This window comes from Emys orbicularis, chromosome 11 (genome assembly GCF_028017835.1).
Source record: "Emys orbicularis isolate rEmyOrb1 chromosome 11, rEmyOrb1.hap1, whole genome shotgun sequence".
NCBI classification, from domain to species: Eukaryota; Metazoa; Chordata; order Testudines; family Emydidae; genus Emys; species Emys orbicularis.
In genome coordinates, this window is record NC_088693.1 from 37,725,343 (window position 1) to 37,737,773 (window position 12,431).

General features: G+C 43.0%; 1 protein-coding gene across 1 annotated transcript in view; it reads left to right on the forward strand.

Moving 5' to 3' along the window:
• NOSTRIN (nitric oxide synthase trafficking) overlaps positions 1-12,431 on the forward strand; it is a 33,530-nt gene that overhangs the window by 11,046 nt on the left and 10,053 nt on the right. The window contains 5 exon segments of the mRNA XM_065413689.1: positions 1,556-1,639; positions 1,755-1,797; positions 7,698-7,799; positions 9,762-9,899; positions 10,209-10,268. Coding sequence (XP_065269761.1) covers positions 1,556-1,639; positions 1,755-1,797; positions 7,698-7,799; positions 9,762-9,899; positions 10,209-10,268 — 427 coding nt within the window.

The following is a 12,431-nucleotide window of genomic DNA, read 5'->3' on the forward strand; positions in this document are numbered from 1 at the left end:
ATACTGCTCAATCAGAGTGGTAACAATTTTTACCCACTCTACATTCAATGGACCAGATTCTCACCTGATATGAATCAGCATAGCACCAATAAAGGGAATGTCAATTTCCACCACTTGAAGTTCTGGTGCACTTTGCACTGGTGTAAATCACTACATAAGGTGCAAGACAATAATGAATTGGGCCCATGATCTGCTGTACCCAGTCCAAAACAATTCACAAAGGCAAGTCAGTAAAAGAACTGGTCCGGCATGTAGAAATTAATCTGGAAAACAGCCATGGTAAAAATGGGATAGCCAATAAAGGTTAGCATAGGCCCTTGTTCAGTTCAGATCTCCCAACTGTAGATATCTTAATTTTTAGGTGAGGGGAAATCCACTTAACCCTATTTATATCTTCTTTAACTTCACCATCTAAATGTTTAGCCCTTTTATGTGTCTAGACCTGGTCCTGGACCATAGGCACCAACTTCGTGGGTGCTCCAGCCCTGAAGCACCCATGGAAAAAATTAGCGGGTGTTTAGCACCCACCAGCAGCCAGCTCCCCTCTTTCCCCCCAGCGCCTCCCGCTTGCTGTGACCAGCTGTTCTGCGGTGTGCAGGAGGTGCTGGGAAGGAGGGGGAGGAGTAGGGATGGGGCGCGCTCAGAGGAATGAGCGTAACGGGCAGGAAGAGGTGGGGTGGGGCAGAGCAGGGGTGGAAAGAGGCAGGGCGGGGGTGAAGCCTTGGGGGAAGGAGTGGAGTGGGGTGGGGCTGGGGCTGAGCGGGGGTTGAGCACCCCCGCGCAAAGGGAAAAGCCAGTGCCTATGTCCTGGACCCTGCTCTGGCTTGTTGACTGGACTGGCTGGGCCAGGAGACTGGGACAATAGCCTAATTAACAATACAAACCTGATTCATTCCCAAAGCACCATCCATCCTGCACTAAATGAGGCAGGGGTCCTGTGGAAAAATAGCATGCGATCATATAATTAAAGACTATATAATAGTGCAAATGCACCAGGGGCCAAATTAAGGTTCCGCAGGCAACCTTAATACTGGCATTTCCTAACTTCTGAGTGCTTGACTTGTCAACCTTCATGTTCTTTTAGTGTAGTTCTTTTGTATGGAATTTATATATAATGTTTGAATAGACCTAATTATGATCTATTCCAAACCACAAAATAATAATAATAAAAGTTTTGCTGTCTGGTATTATCTAGGCAATGTCCTAGTATCCCCTGGAGTTCAATCCTGTACAGGTAGTAAGAGCTAACCTGATTTGAGTCATTGCCATTATTCTCAGCTACATTAAGTACGCCATGTTAATTGAGTCATGATACATTATATGATTATATGGTGTTACAGAGCTAGTGTGATTTGCTGGAATATGCCTGTGTGACTGAAAGATCTGCATATGTGTATATTCACTATGAGATCACTCCCTTTTTTATGTTGGAGCAATTTTCTTTCATTGTAAGCACCAAATCTTTGGCTCAAGCAGAGCTGTTCAAAGCTTACAGGTCAGGTAATGATTGAATAATTATTACATTGCATTATGATTTTTATTATTATATTGACAGGGCTAACTTAGAAATTAGCTATGCCAAAGGACTGGAGAAGCTGGCTCACAAGCTTACCAAAGCTTTGGTCAAGATGAAGCTAAAGTAAGTAACATCTACCAAATTCAAAAATGAGATGGAGTGTAAATGAAAAGAGTACAGCATAGGCTCTTCCTCTTCTTTAATCTTCACATTCGTAAACAATTGTTTCTTTTTTTAGTATGTATAAAACATCCAACAGTATGCAAAGGAATGAAAACCATGTGAGCACAACACACCAGACACTCTTAATTGTATGGATGTGTAATTACCAAAAATCTCAGCTCCAATAGCCAGGATGACTAAAATAGCAAGCTAAATTCTTTTCACGTCTGACATCCAGCCGGTATATACAAACTCCTAGCACTTTGCTGAGTGATTAAGTGCACACAATACACTGATTCTTAATAGCCATTATTATGTTAGCTGACCAACATTCCTTAGACTCATAGTATATTTCCAATATCCAAAAAGTCAATACAACACTTTTCAAAAAACTGCTTCCCAACTTCTAGACTGCAGTGGAGGACAGTATAGGACAACTCCGAAAGGTGCTGATCACCAGCTAAACAGCTTGCAGGAGCTCAACACCATTTTGGATTTGGCCCTAGGTGTTTAATAAGAGAAAGGGATCTGGAGATGAAGATCCTATGTAATAATTAGGGTTGAGCTGGCATAAAAAAAATTAAGCACATGTCCACCAAATTCTTTGACCACTTCTACAATCAAACTTGAATCAGCTCATGTGTGTCGGTAGCACTGCCCCCTAGCGGATGGAATCAGAACTGCTCGATGGTGTCAGGAGTCATCCTGCAAAAGCTAATGTAGATTATTCTTTGAGCAGTGTCCCCATATGTGCTCCACTTCAAGTTGCATGCACCTCTTGAGCCCTTGACTGGAGATTTCTAGCTAGCAGTGCCTGTTTGTCATGAGGAGGCATATGTGGACCAAACACCAAGACTATAATAAGGTGTGCAGGCGAACTGGCCTGAGTTCCTTCTCTCCCACCTTGGCCCAAGACAGAACACTAGCATGTGCACTGAGAGCATATGTGGCCTTCCTCTTTACTTTTTTCTTTTAAAAGGTGCTGGAGCTGGTGCATAACAAACCACATCCAAATTTCAGCAGCCTACCTTCCAGGCATCCGGAACACCACTGCTAATGCCCTCAGCAGACACGTCTCCCATGAATACTAATGGGAGGTGGACGCTCAGATCCTCCAAGACATATTCCAGAGAAGGGGATGGCCAGATATCGAACTTTTCGCCAACTCTGAGAACAGGAAGTGTCCTCTTTTCCGTTCAAACGGGGATCTGGGTCACCTCTCCCTGGGCGACGCCTTCCTTCTACCCTGGGAGAGGAGTCTGTTCTATGACTTTCCCCCCAACTCCTAGTTCTAAAGGTGATGAACAAGCTTAGGCAGGACAAGGCCAGTGTTATTCTCATAGTATCTACCTGGCTGAGGCAAGCCTAGTACCCTTACCTGCTTTACTTCTGTGTCCAACCTCCCGATCAAGCTCCCAGTTATTCCTCATCTCCTGTCTCAGGATGCGAGTCTGGCAGTTCTGTGTCTCAGAGCCTAGCTCCCGGATGGTTTCCTGCTCCACGGAGGTGCAGCGGGTGTTATTACACAGTGGAAAAACATCAACCCACACTACTTACCTGCAGAAATGGACCAGATTTGCCCAAAGTTGTGGTCATCGCTACCTGTAGCCTGAGTTGGTACCCCTTTCCCTCATCCTGAATTACTTGCTGGATCTGAAGATATCCATGTTATCCATATCAGCTCAGTCAAGGTACACCTGGCTGCCATATCAGCCTTTCATCTTCCAGTTGAGGGATTCTCCATTTTTCCTCACCCAGTGTCATCCTGATTTATTAAGGGTCTAATTAATCTCTTGCCCCACATTAGATGCCCCACTCCATCCTGGGACCTCAATCTGGTCCTCTACCACCTCACAAGACCTCCATCTGAATCAATGGCTACTTGTTCCCTTCTTCACTTATCTATGAAGATGGCCTTCCTAGTTGCCATCATGTCAGCTTATAGGGTTGGGGAGATTGGAGCTTTGATGGCAGAATCCCTCCTTTACCATGTTCTTTCATGATAAGGTTTCTTTACATCCTCATCCAAGGTTCTTACCTAAGGTTGCATCAGATTTTCATCTTAACCAATCTATCCACCTACTGGTATTCTTTCCAAAACCTCAGACTGTGAAGAACTTCAAAAAGATCTCACAAAACTAAGTGATTGGGCAACAAAATGGCAAATGAAATTTAATGTGGATAAATGTAAAGTAATGCACATTGGAAAAAATAACCCCAACTATACATACAATATGATGGGGGCTAATTTAGCTACAACGAGTCAGGAAAAAGATCTTGGAGTCATAGTGGATAGTTCTCTGAAGATGTCCACGCAGTGTGCAGAGGCGGTCAAAAAAGCAAACAGGATGTTAGGAATCATTAAAAAGGGGATAGAGAATAAGACTGAGAATATATTATTGCCCTTATATAAATCAATGATACGCCCACATCTCAAATACTGCGTACAGATGTGGTCTCCTCATCTCAAAAAAGATATACTGGCACTAGAAAAGGTTCAGAAAAGGGCAACTAAAATGATTAGGGGTTTGGAACGGGTCCCATATGAGGAGAGATTAAAGAGGCTAGGACTCTTCAGCTTGGAAAAGAGGAGACTAAGGGGGGATATGATAAAGGTATATAAAATCATGAGTGATGTGGAGAAAGTGAATAAGGAAAAGTTATTTACTTATTCCCATAATACAAGAACTAGAGGTCACCAAATGAAATTAATAGGCAGCAGGTTTAAAACAAATAAAAGGAAGTTCTTCTTCACACAGCGCACAGTCAACTTGTGGAACTCCTTACCTGAGGAGGTTGTGAAGGCTAGGACTATAACAGCGTTTAAAAGAGAACTGGATAAATTCATGGTGGCTAAGTCCATTAATGGCTATTAGCCAGGATGGGTAAGGAATGGTGTCCCTAGCCTCTGTTTGTCAGAGGATGGAGATGGATGGGAGGAGAGAGATCACTTGATCATTGCCTGTTAGGCTCACTCCCTGTGGGGCACCTGGCATTGGCCACTGTCAGTAGACAGGATACTGGGCTAGATGGACCTTTGGTCTGACCCGGTACGGCTGTTCTTATGTTAAGAGGAGTTTGGGTCTGCAGTGAGGGATGGGGATATTATGGGAATGGGTGATGGGGAGGAAAGAGGGGTTGGAGGGCTCAGGTAAGGGGGAGGGGTAGAGATTGGGGGAGTGGGAGGGGAGAAGACAGGAAGGGTTAGATAAATGAGGGGTAGCAGAGGACATTGGGAGGTTTAGGGGCTGGGGAAGGCTGTCAGTCCTAAACACTACCCTTCCATGTGTGTCCTGGGATCTGGGGGAGCCCTACCCCTCTGCAGAGGTCTGAACCCCGCTCCTTGCCCACTGTATGTTCTGGGATCTGGGGGTCCTCTGCTCCTTTTGGAGTGTCTGAATTTCTCTCCCTGCTCCTCTATGGGAGCTGGGACCTGGTGGGGGGGAGGGGGGAAATGAAGGTAACACCAATTTAAACATCTGAAACCCAGAAAATGAATATTTAAGACACACATTCCCCTTGTGTGGAGTGGACGTCCCAGTTTGGAGATGGGGCAGACTCTGAGGGCTTGTCTACACTGGCACTTTACAGCGCTGCAACTTTCTCGATCAGGGGTGTGAAAAAACACCCCCGTGAGCGCTGCAAGTTTCAGCGCTGTGATGTGCCAGTGTAGACAGTGCACCAGCGCTGGAAGCTACGCCGCTCGTGGAGATGGGTTTTTTAGAGCTCTCTCCCAGCGCTGTGCCGCAACTACACAAGCCACGTTAAAGCACTGCAAGGCAGCACTTTAACGTTGCCAGTGAAGACGTGCCCTTAATGGACCTGGCTGGGGAAGTGTGTCTGTAGCAGGGGCAGGAGTCCCCACTGGAGGTGGGTAATAGGAGTGAGGGGCCCAGCTCAGCGTGCAGTTCAGGTGGCATAACTAAGGTGTACATGGTCCTCCAGTAAGCTGTGTATGTAACAGCCGAGGGCAAGAGACAGCAAGGAGCAACTTCTTACATGTTAAAGGATTCTCCATTGCCAACTAATGACTTAATGGGCTGGGGAGGGGTGAGGAGGGGAGCTGAAATGTTGGCAGGGGGATTACATGTTGCTGGGAATGGTGGAGCCTGGCGTGGAGAAAGAGAGAGACACACCAGTCTTCTCTCACACGCTTAAACTTACAGTAACAACCATGTAATAAAACTGTCAAGGTTTTGGGACATAGACCATGGATGAGATTTCTCTTGCTGGCCCTGCTAGTAACTACACATTGCAAACATGACCATTAGCCCATTCCACTAAAACAAAATGTACTGAAGAGGGAGGAACACTTAGGAATCACACAGCAACCGTGTGGCCTAGTGGAAGGACCACTGGACTGGGACTATTCCTAACTTTGCCACTGGCTTATTGGGTGATCTTGGGCCAGTCGCTTTACCTCTCTGTGCCTCGGTTTCCTATCTGTAAAATGTGGATAATGATGTAAAGTTCTTTGAAATCTACTGATGAAAACCACTACACTATATAAACACTAGAGCTTGGTCTAAAAAGCTAGGCCACTGATACTCAGACCGAGGCTCGAGAGACGCAAGTGGCTCTTGAATGTGACCCCTGCGGCTCTTTGCAGCACATTATATTAAAACACTGTATGATGTAATTATTAACCAATCAGGATGCTTTCACTATGTTATTAACTTACTTATTTGCTGTCAGAATATAAAAAATAAATATTTCCCCGTCATACTGTTTAAATATGAATATATAGCACTGTAGTAAATGAAACAATGAATTGACACTATTGTGGCTCTTTTGGGTAATGTTGATCGCTAATTTGGCTCCTGAACCCCTGAAGTCTGAGTATCACTGAGTTAGGCCAATGTAGCTACATTGGTCAGGGGGACGAAAAACCCACAGCCCCGACTGACATAGCTATGCTGACCTAGCCCCAGTGTAGATGCAGCTATGGTGACAGAAGAATGCTTCCATCGATATGGCTTTCTTCATTCAGGGAGGTGGTATTCCTACACTGATGGAAAACTCCTTCACAGAGCTCTGATAGTGATCTGAGGAGATCTGAGTTAAAGTCCCCCCTGTGTGTTATCAAAGGAAAGAAGTGCATATCTACCTTGTGGTTCCAGTCCACATCATTTCAATACAAAATGGGGTAGGCTGTGTCTGTAGCAGGGCACTGGGGTCTTCTTGCCATGCCTCTAGTGAGGTAGGATGTGAGAGCAGCCTGTGGATTTAATATTGGGTGGGGGAAAGTACAGGTTTAGGTGGTATCCTGTGTGCAAGTGTGCAGGGGTTGTAAAAGGATATGAAGTGGTTGGTAAATTTTACAAGTGAGGTATTCTGTCAGGGGAGTAGACTCAGTGAGTGAGTGCAGCGTAAGTGCAGGTAGACCCTGTCCGTGACAGCGAAAAAGCAGAATGAGAGTATGCATGCAATGGCTGTTGCAGGGCATCGCTCAAAGCAGAGCGGGCTACAGCATGCAGGCTAGTGCAACTCTGAGGCTACAGAAGTGGTGGATGTGGCTCTGTTCCCATTCTTCAGCCTACCAATTGCTCTCCCACCACCCTCATTCCCCAGTGCAGTTCCTCTGTGCCAAGCCCTGTAGTGGTGTTTGACTCAGGTGACATGATTTTCACGTATTGCATTGCCAAAAGTGGCTAGTAAGCAAAGACACACAGGGTTCAAATAAGCATTGTGTGGATTTGTCCCCAAGGGAAGTGGTATTTGTTGTTTGCATCACTTTTTAGTGTTTTTTGCAAGGGTTGCTACCATCTCCAAAATACCAAATATATGAGAGAACATATAGTATGTCTGGTCATAACAGACAATAAAGTGGTGTCAGTTCAACTTCTTAGTCAGTGCAAGAGGATTTATGGAGAGGGCAGGAATTGAAAGCATAATTCATGTGAGATGATATTATAGAAACGTCTCGCAAGCTCTGCAGCCATTCTGCTTGGAAATGTTAGTACTGTCTGTTGGCACTCTATACCTGACTTCTTTTTTTTATTGGTGTATTTGGCTGGAGGCCAAGAAGAAATTAATGCAGTTTACCAAGGAACATGAAGCACTCTTCCGTTATGTAGAAAACACCAAGCAATTTGCTACAGGAAGGTAACTCCTCCGTAGAGTCAACTGTGTACATGAATCTGTGCATTGGATGTACTTAGACCATCCATGGCTATATTAGAAAAGAAAATCAGATACTACTTTTGCTTCAGATGTACCTATCAAAGAGAGTTCAATGTGCAATCTATTTGTTTCATAAAGTACCCATTTTAAAGCATTACTCTAAGCTATGCCACTCAAAATAAATAATTAAATAAAATAAAAATACGCTTCACAAAAGACGCAGGTCCATACCCTCAACTGGGATGAGGATAATTTGGCGGCAAAACTTCTTTAAAACAGACCTAGTGGCCAGTATTGACAAACTGTCAGACTATTAGAAATTCCAGTGGGAACAGGTTTCTGGAACCCAGAGGTTATAGCTTTGTGTTGATGCATGGCAGCCACAAACTGTAACTGGCTAGAAACAAACATTAAACTGACTGGTCTGTTTCTGCTGTCCAAAGAGTGACAATGTGGTCTAGTGGATAGGAACTGGACTTCTGGGTTCTGTTCTCGGCTCTGATGCTGATTTGTTGTTTGGCCTTGGTCATGTCACTTTGCCTCTCAGGGTCTGTGTTTCCCCTCCAACCTTTATCTATTTTTTAAAAAACAAATCCCAAACCCCTTCCCCAACTAGAGTTTTGACCCTGAAATGGAAGACATGCCAGAGACTCTACCAAGAACACTAGGGCTTTCGCTATCACTATTGATTTGAAGTGGACGGCTCTCAGATACCACTGCGATGGGCGAGAGTATAAAACCCTTAGACAGATGTTTGTGAAGTGCCTAGAACAATGGGGCCTCAGTCTTGGTTGGTCCCTGTAAGTTCTTCTAGACTACAGAGAATAATAAGATGAGACAATGATCACTGCCCCAAATTAACCAAGAGTAAAGAATAACAAAGGTGAAAAGTGAGCTAGGTTTTAAAATTCTCTCCGTTGTAGGAATTAAAGGTATTATTTGTGACACAGGTATTCTTCTTTAATAATGTGAATTTTAACTAGACCCAATTTTTACATAGTCCTAGACCTCAATGAGAACAGGTGCCTAATGCAAAACCTGTACCAAGAAATAAACAAAAGAAGGGGAAAGCCAATTAAAAGCAATTAGAACAGCTGCAGCTGAGAGTCTCCCAGGCTAATAATGGACTCCTCCTCTAAGTCTTTCACAAAAGACCCCTTTCTAGTAAACAATAACCTGGACTATTCAAGGCCCCCTCAATGTAACAATCCGTTGGACTCTTTTCTTTAGCCACAGAAATGAGCACATTAAAAGGAGAAGAGATTCATTTAGGGATGATATCAAAAGAATAAGTTCAACCACTTAACCAAAGTTTTCCCTATAATTTACATTTGCAATTAGAGGTAAAACTGCATTTCAGGTCCAGGTAAAACTAAAATGTGCCTTCCACTGGCCTGTCAGACTCTCAACTGCCAACATGTGAATTGTTAACAAACTGATCAGAGCAATAAAATTACTAAGGATACAAATAATTTGTTCAAGCACCATTAGGAAATGTTTCTTTCAAGGTTAAGTTCCCTGTGTTAGAAAAGAGTGAAAACCAGACAGAATATAGACACAAATGCTTTAAGTAATAGGTGATTTATATGTTCAAATTGCTGTCCATACATTAATTAGTAATAAGAATTTAGATGTTTCTGCCTCCCACACTTGTTTTCAGTTCACTAAACTTCAACTGTTGTCCTGTATTTGGTGATCACTTGTGTCCATGGCCTGGGTATCTTTTAGCTAGATATGACTCTGATATTTTGTAGTCTAGGTAGCACTGGTCCTGCTTTAGATCTCAGGTGCATACATATCCTGTGTAATCGCTGAAGCTGGCAAAATTAGACCTGTCAAGAGATCAGAATCAGGCTCACAGTGAATGAAGGAAATAGAATACTATATTCATTTGCAAAATCTCCTTTGTGTTTGCCTTAATATTTATGATTATAAATATACATTTATATTTTTACCTTAGTTGCTCAGAAGGCTAGAAAAATCAGCAACAAAAATAACAAAGGAAGATGAAGATTATTATCAAAAAAATATAACTGGCTACGAAACTAGACCGAGCTGAGAGACAGCTTTAGAAAATAGCTACCAGGCAAGCATTTTGGTTTCTTTTCTGTTGCGGTTCTGTCTCTAACTTTGATATTTTTCCAAAGACTCTGAGTCTGATTCTGATCTCATGCCAGTTTCACACCAATGTAAATCCATTTACTTCAATACAGATACTCCTGATTTACACTAATATAAATAAGATAATTAGTGTATGAATATTCACTGTGAAAACTAGTATTTGGTATTTGTGAAGACAAATAAGACAACCCTGGTTTTGCTCCTTTCTCTGAAGTATCATTGTTTCATATTGCCTCAGAAACAGCCCCAAATACAGCAGTAAGGGAATGTTGCAGGGCAGTTTTAGGAAATTCAGAGAGAAAGATGCTTCATTCTTTTGCCCTCTCCTTATCTTTCCCCTTTCTCTGTCTCCCTTCACATACCTCTCTTATCTGCCTCATTGGCATAATGACACGGTCTTTAATATCATACACTCTCGTAATTCTAGTCAAGGGGAAATAGTAGGGGACATCTTTAGCTCACAATTATGGGTTAATTATGTGGAGATAATCTTGTGGCCTTTAGTCAATTATCCTGTTGTACATGTGAATCGACATATGCACTTGGTTCCCCATCAGAAACGCAAGGGGACAGAAATAAAAGTTGGCATGGAAAGGGAGGCAGCCCATTGAATTCACTCTGCTGTAGCCCGTCTAGTGTAGTTATTCTTGTCTTAACATTAAACACATCACAGATTGACCTCTGGGGGAGTAGTTCAGTCTGTGCGCTAGACTATAAAATATTCGGTGAACTGAGCTCTAGCAGTGTTCAAGGGCCCTTTCTCTACCTATGCAGAACCTGAACCTGTGCACTATTACCAGTGGAAGAAATTGCTCCATTGATGCTCCATATGAAGCTGGCAGTGGTAGCAGGAAGGGAGAGGTGCACACTAGTAATGATGCAGCTTATTGTGGAAGATTGTAAAGCAGCCAGAACTAACACTGAGTATGGGAGGCAGGACTTTGTCAGTGCAAGCCCAAACATCTCACGTGAGCTACCTGTCCTATTGATTGACACTACCTTTACACTTTATAGTTTTATCTTTAAAAGCCTTTTCCATGACAAATGGGCTAAACTGCTGTCAGCCCTCTGTTTGCTGTTTTAGAGTGACTGTCCTGTATTGTATTGTTTGTGTGAAGCTGAGTGCATTGGAGTAGCACAAATATAGCACTTTTCATTTTTGGAATGCTTTAGACACATTGAGCCAACTTCATCCCTGGTGTATCCCCAATGTAGACACTATGCTGAGTTACACTACAGATACTATAAGTACATATCATGATAGAACCCCTACAAGTAATTATCATTATCCCTATTTTACAAATGGGGAAACCGAGGCAGGGAGATTAAGTGACTTGCTTCCAGTCACAAAGCAGTGGGTGCCAGAGACACTGCTTGAGAGCTCCTAGCTCCTAGACCTGTGCTCAGGCCACTGGACTATAGCGCTCTGCACTACTGGCTGTCGACGGAAATGACTTTTTCTTGTAGCTTAGTTTACAGCTTGACCAAAAAGGTAATCAGAAGTAAGTGTTCATTAAATGTGCTATGGATTTCACTTCTGCACAACTGAATTAGCCATAAACTTATGCCAATCTCTTTTCACAAGTAGACATAGATCATTTTAATGATTACTCTCAAATGTAATTAAAGCCTGTTAAACATTACCCTCTCCACTGAGAGATATAGTATTTATTACATACTCAGAATTGTTCCAAACCATTCAGTGTTTTTCATAAGAACATAAGAATGACCATACTGGGTCAGTCCAATGGTCCATCTAGCCCAGTATCCTGTTTTCTGACAGTGGCCAATGCCAGATGCTTCAGAGGGAATGAACAGAACAGAGCAATCCCTGTGGTCCAGTTAGCATAAAGAAAACTAGATTGAAAATAAGAAGTAAATGTGAAGTGTAAACCCCAAAAGCTGAGCACTTTATTAACGATTCCATTCATAAGCTGGACCCTTTAATGCCCGATAAAACGTAGCAAGTGATTTTTCAAAATTGTTTCATAAAGGGTTAATCTAATTAACGTAGCTACAGTTACTTGCAGGAATGAATTAGGAGAACGAAGGTCCCTGGGGACATATATTTAGGGGCCACAAATAAGGATGAGGAATGACGTTTTCACAAGCTAATATATTATGCTCCTGTGCCTGTGTAGCACAATGCAATATCGCAGCACAATGGCAACACCCACCGATGCTGCAATATTATCATTCTCAGTTCAGTTCAGTAGGATTTAATTGGCATCACAAGCTATGCAAGTTCTGCCAAAGTTTGAAAAAGAGACAACCCCGTAGGTATCTGTCAGAGGTGGTACAGTCCACCCTGGGCATGGCTTCACACTCTGGGGTCTTACTCTATGTCCCTTTGTCACTAGTGCCCATTTCTGATCTGTGATGCTGTCTCTGCCATCTCCTTTCTCCCAGGGTCAGTTTCCCCTAATTTCTTTTTGATGAGAAGTCTTTTATGATTGCTGATCCTCCGTAATGCTGCTGCATTGTGACAGTGACACCTAGGCATCATCAT